We start from the raw sequence: 12241 nt of genomic DNA on the forward strand, positions 1-12241 counted from the left end.
TTTTTTTTGATAAAACGATTAAAGATTTACCTATCTTAAAGTATTTTTTATTAGACACTCTTAATTTTCATTTAAAAGAAGAAAACTGCCCCTTTTGTCTTTGTTTGAACCTAAGTCACCTTCAAATGGCAGCAGTTTTGGGCTTCCCTGGTGGCGCAGTGGTTGAGAGTCTGCCTGCCGAGGCAGGGGACACGGGTTCGTGCCCCGGTCCGGGAAGATCCCACATGCCGCAGAGCGGCTGGGCCCGTGAGCCATGGCCGCTGAGCCTGCGTGTCCGGAGCCTGTGTCCGCAATGGGAGAGGCCACAGCAGTGAGAGGCCTGCGTACCGCAAAAAAAAAAAAAAAATGGTAGCAGTTTTGCCATCTATAAAATGGGTGCCTAATGCCTAAGACTGTTAAGATTAAATGAGTTGCTGCATGGAAAAGCAGTTAGCATAGCGCCTGGCTCATAGCAAACACTTCATAAATGTCAGTGGTGGCAGCACAATAGCTTTTTATTTCTTTATCCTATTAGTATTTTTAGACAAATCAGTTTTCTTAATTTCTCCAGTTGATATAGTTTATGGTCTCTTTCCAGCCTTTGATCAGGCACTTGAGTTTCACAAAAGTAGAACTATTCCTGCTAACTGGAAGACTGAGTTGAAAGAAGATAGTTCTAGCAGTGAAGCAGAGGAAGAAGAGGAGGAGGAAGATGATGAAAAAGCAAAGGAGGACAACAGCAGTGAAGAGGAGGTGAGTAAACATAGTTGATGCCTTTTCAAATGAAGGACACATGTTTCCTTGGTGAGTTGGGATTTGGCTAAAGTCATTAATCACTTAAATATTTTTAACATTAGAAGTATTTCATAATACAGTTGTACTTGTGATATTCATCATAATCAAGTAGTTTGCTTGCTTACCTTAAAACAGAAATATGGTCTTGTGAAATTAAAAATATTAAGTATAGTTATCTCAGTAACCTCAAAAATATTTCTTAATCTTCAGTCCATAATGTATGTGTCAAATCAATATGTTGTACACCTGAAATTAATATAATATTGTATGTCATCTATACTTCAATTAAAAAAATAAAAAGGGAAAAAGTTTCTTAATCTTGCTGTGCTTTTTTTTATCAGATGGTTAAGGAAATCCCTACCTAATATAGGAAAACTCTACTTTCATATGCGTTTTACCATCATGTAGACAGCTGTCACCTCATAGTATGTTTACATCTGCATATTTTATTAAAATACCTAGTAAAATATAAAATATGTCTTCCATCTAGTATTAAAGGAATAAATAGCAAAAAAAGTAAAGATTAATATCTCTTTAATTCAGAGAATCTTATATGACTTTATCTAATACAATTGGGTAGATAGTTCTAATTAGATCATAAATAAGACATCTGTCAATTTATATGGATCAAGGAGCTAAATTTATATTTTATTGTAGCTGTTACTTTAGGTCTAGCAATGACAAGTACCGGGAAAAGATGCTCATAATATTACTAGTGACATTGCACCACTGTGCTTTTTAATGGTTTCTTGGACAACTTTATCAAAGTTATTGGGGTAATGGTGCAGATAGTGAAGCTGCAATACATGACCATGAAGTGAATTGTATTTAATGTTTTTAGGAAACAAAGATAAGTTAATATGTAATATTTTAGGTAAGTTATAAAATTTTGCCATTTAACTGTAGTAAGCAACTAGTAATGAAATAGGATTGTCTTAGAGTTTATGTTTTATAATATAGTGATCTATGACAGTGTGTAGTGTAAAAGTTTTGCAGGCTTCAGTCTCCTTCCCCACTGCCTTCTATTTAAAATGCTCGGAGCCATCAGTTCCTTGCTTAAAACCTCTGCAGTTGCTTCTTATCACTCTGAAAGTCAAACTTCACTTTTAGAACCTCCCTTTGTAGTCCCACCCCTGCCTTTTTTTATATCACTTCTCTTGGTATACCCTCCTACTTTTTGGGGGGCAGGGAGGGGGTGTTGCTGCATGGTGCATCTTGCGGGATCTTAGTTCCCTGATCAGGGATTGAACCCAGGCCACAGAAGTGAATGTGCTGAGTCCTAACCACTGGACCGCCAGGGAACTAACTCCCTACCCTTCTACTTATGAACATTATGTTGCAGCAACATCAAATTACATACCTCGTTTCTACTCACCTCTGCACAAACCAATACCTCTGCCTACAGTGCCCTCCCCCCGTCAGCCTGACACAGTCCTGTTCGGTTTTTTAAATCCTACTGACATGTCCCCTCTGTAAAGGGAAACCCTCTGAGAACTATCACCTTCCTCACCTTAGGAAAAGTTAATCACTCGATTTGCTAATCTAAACTACTACTATTCCTTGTAGAAATTTTTGCCTACATATATACATGTACATACATATGTACATATATTTATTTTTCTATTTGTTTTCTCTCCTACTAATCTGTAAGCTCCTCAGTGGTAGGGACTCTGTCTTACTTGTAGTCTGTCTGTCATAGTGTGTAACGTGTAACAGATGATCAGTAAGTATTAGTTACCAAAACTTCTGTCACTTAGATTTATGTTTTACAAATGTTTTTATAAAAGCAGATCTGGTTTCCAGTTTAAACTTTTTTTTTAAGTTAAATACAAACTTCACTTAAATTTTGTTGCAACAGGAATACATTTGACAGTTTAAGTCAAATATTGTACCTTGGGGGCATTTAAGATAATATCTAGAAAACAGATTTCCTTAGACTTATATGTGACTACCTTACCACAATCCAGTGTATGTGGACCATGTTTAAGTTGAGAAATACAGATTCATCCTGAGCAAACTAATAATTGTCATTGATTCTTTTCTTCCCAATTAGCAAGCACAATAGTTTATCAACATGAGTTTTTGTTGTTTTAACTTCCTTCCTTTTTTCTGCTAGCTTATAAAATAAAGAGGCAAATCTCACTCAAACAGTGGCTTTAGCCTCATGATTTTTAAAATTCAAATGATTTATTTAGACTACCAGTTGAAAAGTATGCTCCTGACTTTTACTATTAGTAGTACATTTGTTTCAGCCAGAGTAACTGTAAAGCCTAGGTGTATATTTTGAATCACTTCCTCTGCAGTTACTCCTGATCATGTTCTGTAATGGCAGGTGCCATCGCTTTTTTCTCTTTTATTTGACTCAGCACCTTGCATAGTGCCTACACTTACCGGTGCTCATTAAATATTGTTGAATGGCTTGATAGTCACTGAATTGATGAGTTCCTCCATCTCACCTACTACCCTGCTCCTTGCAGGTTGCTTCAGGACCAGCTCCCTACTGCCACAGCCCCTGGCCACAGCAGCAAGAAGCTAGTCCCTCCCTTGTAATTGATAAATCGGGGAACTATTTTATTACTTGAAGATTTCCCTAAGTCTGAATCTTCAGGTATTGTAGATCAAGTTTGTTCCCCACTTTACTGATTTTATAAGCTCGAAGCACTATACAGTGGGGCCATATATAACGAAGGATAATTATAGTCGCAGTTAATGGGACCCACACTTGTTCAGTTCTTTGAGGAGCAATAATAGAGTTAGTTTTGATGGTAAACCCTGACCCAGTTTAATATAAGTGAGAGTAGGTCTTCTTAAGCCTATGACCTAGTCCTATGAAGGACTAGATCTCTGATCTGGTAAAAAGTTCATGAATCATTTTGCTGGTCTCATTTCTTATATGAGCATTTACATTTGGAACTGTCACTATTGAGATAATCTTTTAGGACATATTTCTCTGTAAAGCATGAAATGTCTAGGCTTTCTGGTTTTGAATAGCTTAGTGTTAAGAAATAATTTTAATTTGGTAAAAAGCCTTTGAAATATTCCAGTATTAGTCTTTGCTGTTGGTAGGAAATCTACTTGTGTTAGTAAAATGCTTAACTGAGGAAAATAATATTCTATTCTTCTGTGACTAAAATTAGGAAGAAATAGAACCATTTCCAGAGGAAAGGGAGAACTTTCTTCAACAGTTGTACAAATTTATGGAAGATAGAGGTGAGTGTTTTTTCTTTTATTCATCATTAATGTAGGTATCAGATAATTAATATCTTAAAATAAGAATTCTGTTTATTAAGCTGCATGTCACTGGTAATCATGGCTATCTGTTTGATTTCCAATCACCAGCATCCTAGCACGGTGTCTGTCACATAGGAAGTGGAATGTGGAATTTGACAGTATTTTGATGGATATTATGGCCACGGACCCATAAATTACTGTATTCTGTCCCCCCACCCATTTATGGGACCACCCCCCCGCCAAAGAACTCTTACACTAGGAAACAGTAGCAGAATGGGTATCAGAGTACCATTTTATTTGAGCCTACATACATGCCTGTAGAAAAGCCTCTTCTCTAAAATCACTGTTTGCTATTTCCTGCATGTGTATGTGTTTGTGTATGTGAGTGAGTGAGAGAGAGAGAGCGAGCAAGCATACATTCTAAGATGGGCCTTATAAGTCTTCTTATAACCCAGCCACATAGAACTAAGAACAGAATTAAACCATCCATAGAGAAAGGTGACCAAGTATCAAGGTGAGCCTGGGCTTAACTTATCAAATCTGCTTTTGTGGTTTAAGAAATATGAGCATTGGGGGAAAGAGGAATGGGTACCTAACAATAACTTTTAATTTGCAATGATGACCTAGTCCACCAATAACTATGGATGGCCCTGTTACTCTCTTGCTTATCTGCTGTTCAGAGTATAGTTTCTCCTTTCTTGGGAAGATGCTAGAAAAGGAGTGGTGAGAGGCAGAAAGCTTTCTAGCTTGAGGAGAAGGACAAAATGAATGAATAATACTTGAAAGTGCTACTGTGCTCTGTGAATTAATGTTTTTTTAATCCAGTTTTGTATTGTTGATGAGTAGAAGCTGACTTGGTCTTCTTTTTGCTCTCATAAATCATAGTGGCTACTACAATGTGGGTATCTTTTTATTCTTCAATATAAAATGTCCTTGATTCCTATATTATTTATTTGTATGAATGGAGGCTTGGCCTATGAAGGCAGGCTATTTCTTAAGCTTTTATGTGTAAGGTAAATAAAAAAGTGAAGAAAATGAATAAAATCTAATACTAGAAAAGAGTGAAAAATGTGATTATGCCAGTCATATGTTTTTTGGAAAGGGCAGTAAGTTGTGTATCTCTATCCTGTTGTTTTCTCTACCACATCCTAACAGTTTGATAGTTTTAGTGTCCTTCTGCATTTTCACATGTTAGAATAAACAACACTATAGCTTTATTCTAGAATTATTCTTTAGAATAGTAGAAAATTAGTAAAATACAAAGGAAGTATCATAAAGATAACTCTCATTGTGACGCAGTTGCCCATCAATTATCTCAACACTTTTTTCAGTTCTACCAAACCTTGTTACCCTGATTTTTAAAAATTTCTGTTGGTATTTTATTTTGCTTCATTTAGTATTTATTCTTTTGCTCATCAGGGGAATGAAAGTTGAATGAAACCATATAAATAAGGTTTCAAACATATGATATAGGAAAAAAATTTTTAATGAAATGGGTTTAAGTAGTAGGTATCATGTTTTTGATTAACAAGGGATTTTTTTTCTCATATATACACACTTTGCACTATGTATATTTGGGGTAATGTTTGAATCTTTTCAGAGTTTAAGTTAAAAATATAGCATGGTTCTAATAGATTTCGTGTTTCCTTTAATAGGCACACCCATTAACAAGCGACCTGTACTTGGATATCGAAATTTGAATCTCTTTAAGTTATTCAGACTTGTACACAAACTTGGAGGATTTGATAATGTAAGTATTACGATCAAAAGTGAAACATGTTTTTCATACATGTTTTCTCATCTAAAAATTATCTAAAATTGTTTATTAATAAAAACCTAAGAATAAAAGGAAAAGAAAATGGAGGGTACAAGTTAGAAACAGCTAGCTTCCTCAGTCCAAATTTAAATTTAATTAAAAATTTTCAAAAATGAGCTTTCTGATTTACTGTTAAATTTGTCAAACTTTCATAAACTACCTGAGTTATAAAACAGCCATATTAGTGGAAATTCTTTCTTTCTCTGTCTCTTTTCCATTAGACTATAAGGTCATTGAGAGCAGGGATCTGTCTTAATATTCTTTATATCCTTAATCTCTATCACTGTGCCTTATATATGTAGAAAACATATTATTTGCATATATATGCAGAAGATCTTCGTTGAACTGAAGAAATTATCTTAAGGTTGCCGTGTGGTATGGTGCCCATCCAGTTACAACTCTTCTGGAGGAAAAAAAAGTATTCTGCATTACTAAGATTCATAAAATTGCTTTGATTTATTAGCTTATATATTTTATGGGAAATCATACATCATTAAAACTTTTTATCTCTGTCTTTTCATTAAGATTTTGATTTAGGAATGTGGATGTTTTCTTATTTATTATATATAGCAGGGTTTCTTTAAAAGTCAAATGGGGACTGCTTGGCAGTCCAGTGGTTAAGACTCCGTGCTTCCATTGCAGGGGGCGCGGGTTCGGTCCCTGGTTGGGGAAGTGGGATCCTGCATGCTGTGCTACGTGGCCAAAAAAAAAAAAAAAGTCAGATGGCCTAGTATTTCAACATTTGTAATTCTGAGATTTGTCAGAATACCAAAACTTAACTTGAAAACGTTGTTGTAAACCAGATTTTTGATTTAGAATTTATCAAGATTGATATTTTTCATTCCTTGAGACTGGAACCAAGAAATATAGGAATATTCGTGTATACACACACACACACACACACACACACATATTATTTATCAAACTTTTATCTCATTCCCACCTTTTAATTTGGGAGTTTTCATTTCACTTTGTCTGTTAGATTGAAAGTGGAGCTGTTTGGAAACAAGTCTACCAAGATCTTGGAATCCCTGTCTTAAATTCAGCGGCAGGATACAATGTTAAATGTGCTTATAAAAAGTAAGTAGGTGTACTTGATATAGCTATATTCAATATTTTACCTAGAAAGCAGGATGGAATTTACCATATAACTGAGGCTAGTAATTTCTTCTAAGAAGAAATCAAGAAAGTTTTACTAGAGTAGTCACTCTATAATAGCGTTTTCTAGAGTGTATTCCATGAATACTAGATCTGTGAGAGTGTCTGTGAAGAAAGTTTTTGTGGCCAAGTAAATTTGGAAAGTATGTGTAGAAGTTAAAATGCCAAAGTTTTTTGTTTTTTTTTTTAATGCCAAAGTTTTAAAGTCAAATAAACCCAGGTTCGAGTCCTGGTTCTGCCGGTTATTTGCTTTTTGTGCCCTTGGACCATTTATTTGTTCTCTCAAGCCTCGATTTCCTCTTTTTTTTAAATGAGATGATACTATTCGCCTCATAGGATTACTCTGATGAGTTAATGAAATTTTACATGCACTCAGAGGTCCAGTGCCTGGCATATAAGAAGTGCTCAACAAATAGATGCTATTACTAATTCTTTTAATAGCTACTGTTGTTACAATTACTACATTTAAGAGGATGACTGTCTTTTCACTTTTAGCATCTTTTTTTAATGAATTTATTTTTCTTTGAAAAATGTTTCTGTTTGAGTAAAAAAGATTGGGAAGAACTAAACTAGAATAAATTTGAATATTAACATAGCTCAATATCTGAGCACTTAAACAGGAGAAATGAACACGTTTTAAGAACTACAACTCTACAATAACATTTCAAAATGTTTTCCCAAATGTAACATCTTTTCATATTTCCAGATACTTATATGGTTTTGAGGAGTACTGTAGGTCGGCCAATATTGAATTTCAGATGGCATTGCCAGAGAAAGTTGTTAACAAGCCTTGTAAGGAGTGTGAAAATGTAAAAGAAATAAAAGTTAAGGAAGAAAATGAACCAGAAATCAAAGAAATAAAGATTGAAGAGGAGGAGAATGTAATACCGAAAGAAGAAAAGCCTACTGAAGAGGGTACTGAAAGAAAGGAAAATATTCAGCCCTCTCTGGTAAATAGGATACTGTTGATAGTCCTTTGCCTTCTTTGGTGCATTTTCTACATCCTCTGTAAAGATTACATAGTTAATTTATTATATAATTTTATACTTTATTGTTCATGCACTTCCCTCATTAAGTGCTATTTTTGTGTTTAAAATAGCTGTTAGCTAATTTTGCCTAGTGTTTTAGGAGTTTCTTAAAATAACTTTCTCAATGTTAGTATTCGTTGGTACCTCCTTTTGCTAACAATTAGATAATGGAATGAGGTTGACAATTTTTACTTTTGTTGGTATAGTTCCTCTGATCTTTTTCTAGGGAAGTAAAAAGAATTTATCAGAATCTATACCTACACAGTCTGATCAGGAAAAAGAGGTTAATGTGAAAAAAACAGAAGAAAATGAAAATCTGGAAGATAAAGATGATGAGACAACTGGGGTAGATGAATCCCTCAGCATAAAGGTAGAAGCTGAAGAAGAAAAAGCAAAATCTGGGTAAGAAATTTGTTTTTGGTTAAGATGCATTTTGGCTGAATGAATTCTTATAATTTGCTCTTTGTATGTGTGTGTGTATGTATGAATCTAAATTTGACAAAATAAATGAGTGATTTAAATTTGCATTTATTATGTAAATAGTATTTGCCTCCTTCAGAGACCCTACTAATGCAAATTTGTAGCAAAAGATCATATTTTTGATCCATTATTCTTGCTCTCATCATGGAAATTTATGAAATTTTGAGCTAGAGAAAAGCACTTCTTACTGCCTTAACCTCTGCTGGATAACCAGATAATATAAATTTGGGAAGATGGCCTTCTCCAGTGTTTTGTAGATGGTATGTTGGCTCTAGATTTTGAGAATTGTAACCATTTTTTAAGCAAAAAATAAGAATGGAAAAGTGCTAGTAATTAGTTTTTAAAAAGCCAGAATTGTTATGTTGTGTTTTATGTGATAGTAGCATTTACTTGTTTTGGTCAGTTTGGGATAATGAATTATTTAGCAATGTAATCTCTGTACTGACAGTGGACCCCTGGATTTTATAGGTGATCTTTGGCATCTGATTTTGTGTCTGAGGTTTATAAAACCTAAATATTCCCATTGTTAGTGGTTCTTTTAAATAAGTACAACCAAATATTTTTTTGATCATTTTCGTATTTTTCTGAAATTTGGCCACAGCATGCAGACAAGCAGGGAAGAGGAAAAACCATGCTTAGATGAATATAGTAAAAGGTGTTTATTATACTTTGTAATATGTATATCTGTGTGTACAAATGTGTATTTCAAGTACTCCTTACTGATATTGGAAATTATTTCAACTATTAAGAAACTTAGTAAGTATTCAGCTCTTTGCCTAAAATCTCTGCTCATTTTAGTGTTCTTCTGAAATTTTGGCCACAACATGCAAATATACATGAAAAAACGAAACAAAACTGGGTTTAGATGAATATAGTATAAGTGTTTGTTCATTTTACGTGGCTATATTTCCGTGTGTGTTAAATGTATATTTGAAGTACTCTTGCTGCTACTTGGAGACTGTTTTAACTATTAAGAAATTTCGTAAGGATTCAGCTTTTTGCTGAATTTTTAAATACGTAGACATTTCCAGAGCATCTACTGTGTGGAAAGCCCTGTGATTAGCCTGTATTTTCTCTTTGTTACTAATAGTTATCTTAAATTTTCAAGGTGGTACTTCAGCTTCTTTTATGGTATAAACTATATTTTGCAGATTTTTAAAAATCTTTCAACTATATGGCCTTTTTATTTACCACAGATATTTATAAATGTATCATACAACAAACTGAAATTTTCCTGTTGTGACTGCTTTAGAAGCGTTATGGGTTCTTTAGAAGCTTTACCGGTTCGAAATGTCCAAAACTGATCTCTGAATTTTATTAGATAAGTGCAATAGAAACTTTTATAATTATAAAGAATTAATGTATAAGTATCTTTCTAGTATATAAACTTTCTCTAAGTAATTAGCTGCTACCGAGAACTTTCATTGTCCTTCCCTCGTAGTCCAGGTGTGGGGGAGTAAATCATTTCATTTATGTAAAATGTCTGGTTCAGCGCCTGGCCCATAATAGGTACTAATAAACCAAAGTAGTTTTTTTGTTTTTAATTTGTTCCATTGTAAATAAGGAATATGACATCAAACTTGGGAAATTTGATATTTCTTTGTGAGTTCGGATGAAAAGTTCCTGGTCGATACATTTGGTTTCCCAAACTGTAGTTCTCTAAAAGCTAACTAATGGGGCGTGCATGCGTGTGTTTGTGTGTATGTATGTGTGTGTAATATATACATCAACTTAATTTTTTTAACCTGTGTACTGGCTGTATTTTATACTTTGAAAGGCTCTCTTTCTCGGCATTCTGTGTTCTGTTTAGTTTAGTGCATTTACCTCTGATTTTGCCACTAAGAGGAGGAGGAGGAGGAGAGTATTTGCTTTGGCTGATAACCAGTAATTGTGTTGTTTGCTTCTCTATAATTCAGTGTATTAGTTGAGTGATTCCTGTTTGCTTTGCATCTGAGGTTGACATTAAATGAGAATTTTTAATTTTTGACTGCTTTTTAAAATTAATATGGAATATTAGGTTTTTATTCCAGATTAAATAAAGGATTGTCCTGGCTACCACTTTAAGTCAGGTTGTGCTTGCTATCATTGGCATTTACCAGTTGTGCTCAGTGCATTATATAATGTAAGATACAGTTTAGAGTTAGTTTTCGTTTTAAAAATTTTAGACTTTTTATCTCTCATATATTTTTTATCTCTTTTATGATGATTCTGAGGTGCATGATAAATCTCTGGTACATAACCAATCTGTTGTAGCCGCCAGAATACACTTCCTTTTCTCCTTGATGTGCAGGGGTATACTTTTATGATTTAAACAAGTAGTGTTCTTTCAAAAAAAAGTCTTAACTGTTTTAATTTTATATGTGTATACTACATATATAGTATATATAAATCATTTACTTAAAGTTGTTAATAATAGTTTATCATCCGTAACGCCCTTTCTGATAATTTCTCAGATATTTTAGCCTTACTAATAAGTTTTTCTTCATTATAGAAATGTTAATATATTTTCAGTAACAGAGTTCATATTTTTTATCTCAGATTACAGCTAGATTCATTTAATTTTTTAAGTACCTATTTATTTGACTGTAAATGAGTCTTTAAACTAGGATTAATTCTTAAGGATCTTTGTAGACTTTGTGATGTATTTCAGAGAAAATTGGCTCGTTTGGTACTTTAGCATATAAGAATATAAAACTAAAGTTATCAGTGGAGGAAGACATTTTATATAAATATTAATAGCCATTAACTTTTAAAGCTTAATTACTTAAGTTGTCTTGTGGTTCTGTTTTATGACATTTATTCATTTGTCAGCTGTAAAGTGATGGATTCTTTTTGAGAGAAAACTGTTGTAATAAGTTTAGACATACTGCAGAGCAAATTAAAACTAAATATAGTCCAGAGTTTCCTATTGAAATTTATTTTTTTTTGGTAAATCTAGTGCCTGGAAGGATTTATGATTTAAGATTTTCTCCAATTTGTTGAATACAGATTTGTGGCTAATATAAAATGAATATGAATGCTCAGCTTTAGAAGGTGCATGGTATTGAAAAGACCAGAATGGTTTGCATTGCTGCTTCTAGAATGCAAATGACTTTTAGTTTCATATTATTTGGAATTGGCCTCTCATATACCTATTTCTTCAGAACTTTAAAGTTGAGAGAATTGGTAGAAGAGGACTTGCAGTAAATATGTGTTAAAGAGAGCAGAAATTGTGTTGAAGTTTAGAGGAATAGAAAGAAAAAACCTGATGGGATAGTAACATGAAGTTAGTAGGATATTCCTGTGAAAGGTAAAGTAATATTTCATTTAGTATAACTTTTGAAAATTTAGTTGCAATTATTTTAAAGTTATTAAGACTAGCCATTTGGCTAGTAAAAAGTTTTGTTTAAACATCCTGAGGTTGGAAATATTTGAATGAAAAATAATTTTTAGTCAGAAAATGGCTATAAGGTGTGATGATTTTTGTTTTTGTCAACTGAGATGTAAAACACTTTTACAATAAAACATGAGAAAAATGTTACATTCGACCTTACTAGTTTCTTGCTATTCAACACAACTTCTATTCTTCTGGCTGTTGGACATTTTCTTTTAATGCACTACTTTTCCGTTTTCATTTTCTCTGAATGTATCTTTCTGTAACCATCCATGGTCATCCTGCACAGTTTTAGTTTTTCATATTAAATTGAAACTCAGAGAATATCATACACTTGGAACCTGCTGTTCCCGGAACAATCACAGCCACGATTTTTATCAT

The 12241-nt window shown here is 33.5% G+C and overlaps 1 protein-coding gene across 6 annotated transcripts in view; it reads left to right on the forward strand.

The window, feature by feature from the left end:
- ARID4B (AT-rich interaction domain 4B) overlaps positions 1–12241 on the forward strand; it is a 126636-nt gene that overhangs the window by 78325 nt on the left and 36070 nt on the right. For all 6 annotated transcript variants that reach the window (XM_067711036.1, XM_067711038.1, XM_067711039.1 and 3 more), the window contains exons 11-16: positions 578–732; positions 3912–3984; positions 5661–5755; positions 6804–6901; positions 7686–7929; positions 8234–8409. In XM_067711036.1, the coding sequence (XP_067567137.1) occupies positions 578–732; positions 3912–3984; positions 5661–5755; positions 6804–6901; positions 7686–7929; positions 8234–8409 (841 nt within the window). The remainder of the gene's footprint in view (positions 1–577; positions 733–3911; positions 3985–5660; positions 5756–6803; positions 6902–7685; positions 7930–8233; positions 8410–12241) is intronic.

This window comes from Pseudorca crassidens, chromosome 16 (assembly GCF_039906515.1).
Source record: "Pseudorca crassidens isolate mPseCra1 chromosome 16, mPseCra1.hap1, whole genome shotgun sequence".
Lineage (NCBI taxonomy): Eukaryota > Metazoa > Chordata > Mammalia > Artiodactyla > Delphinidae > Pseudorca > Pseudorca crassidens.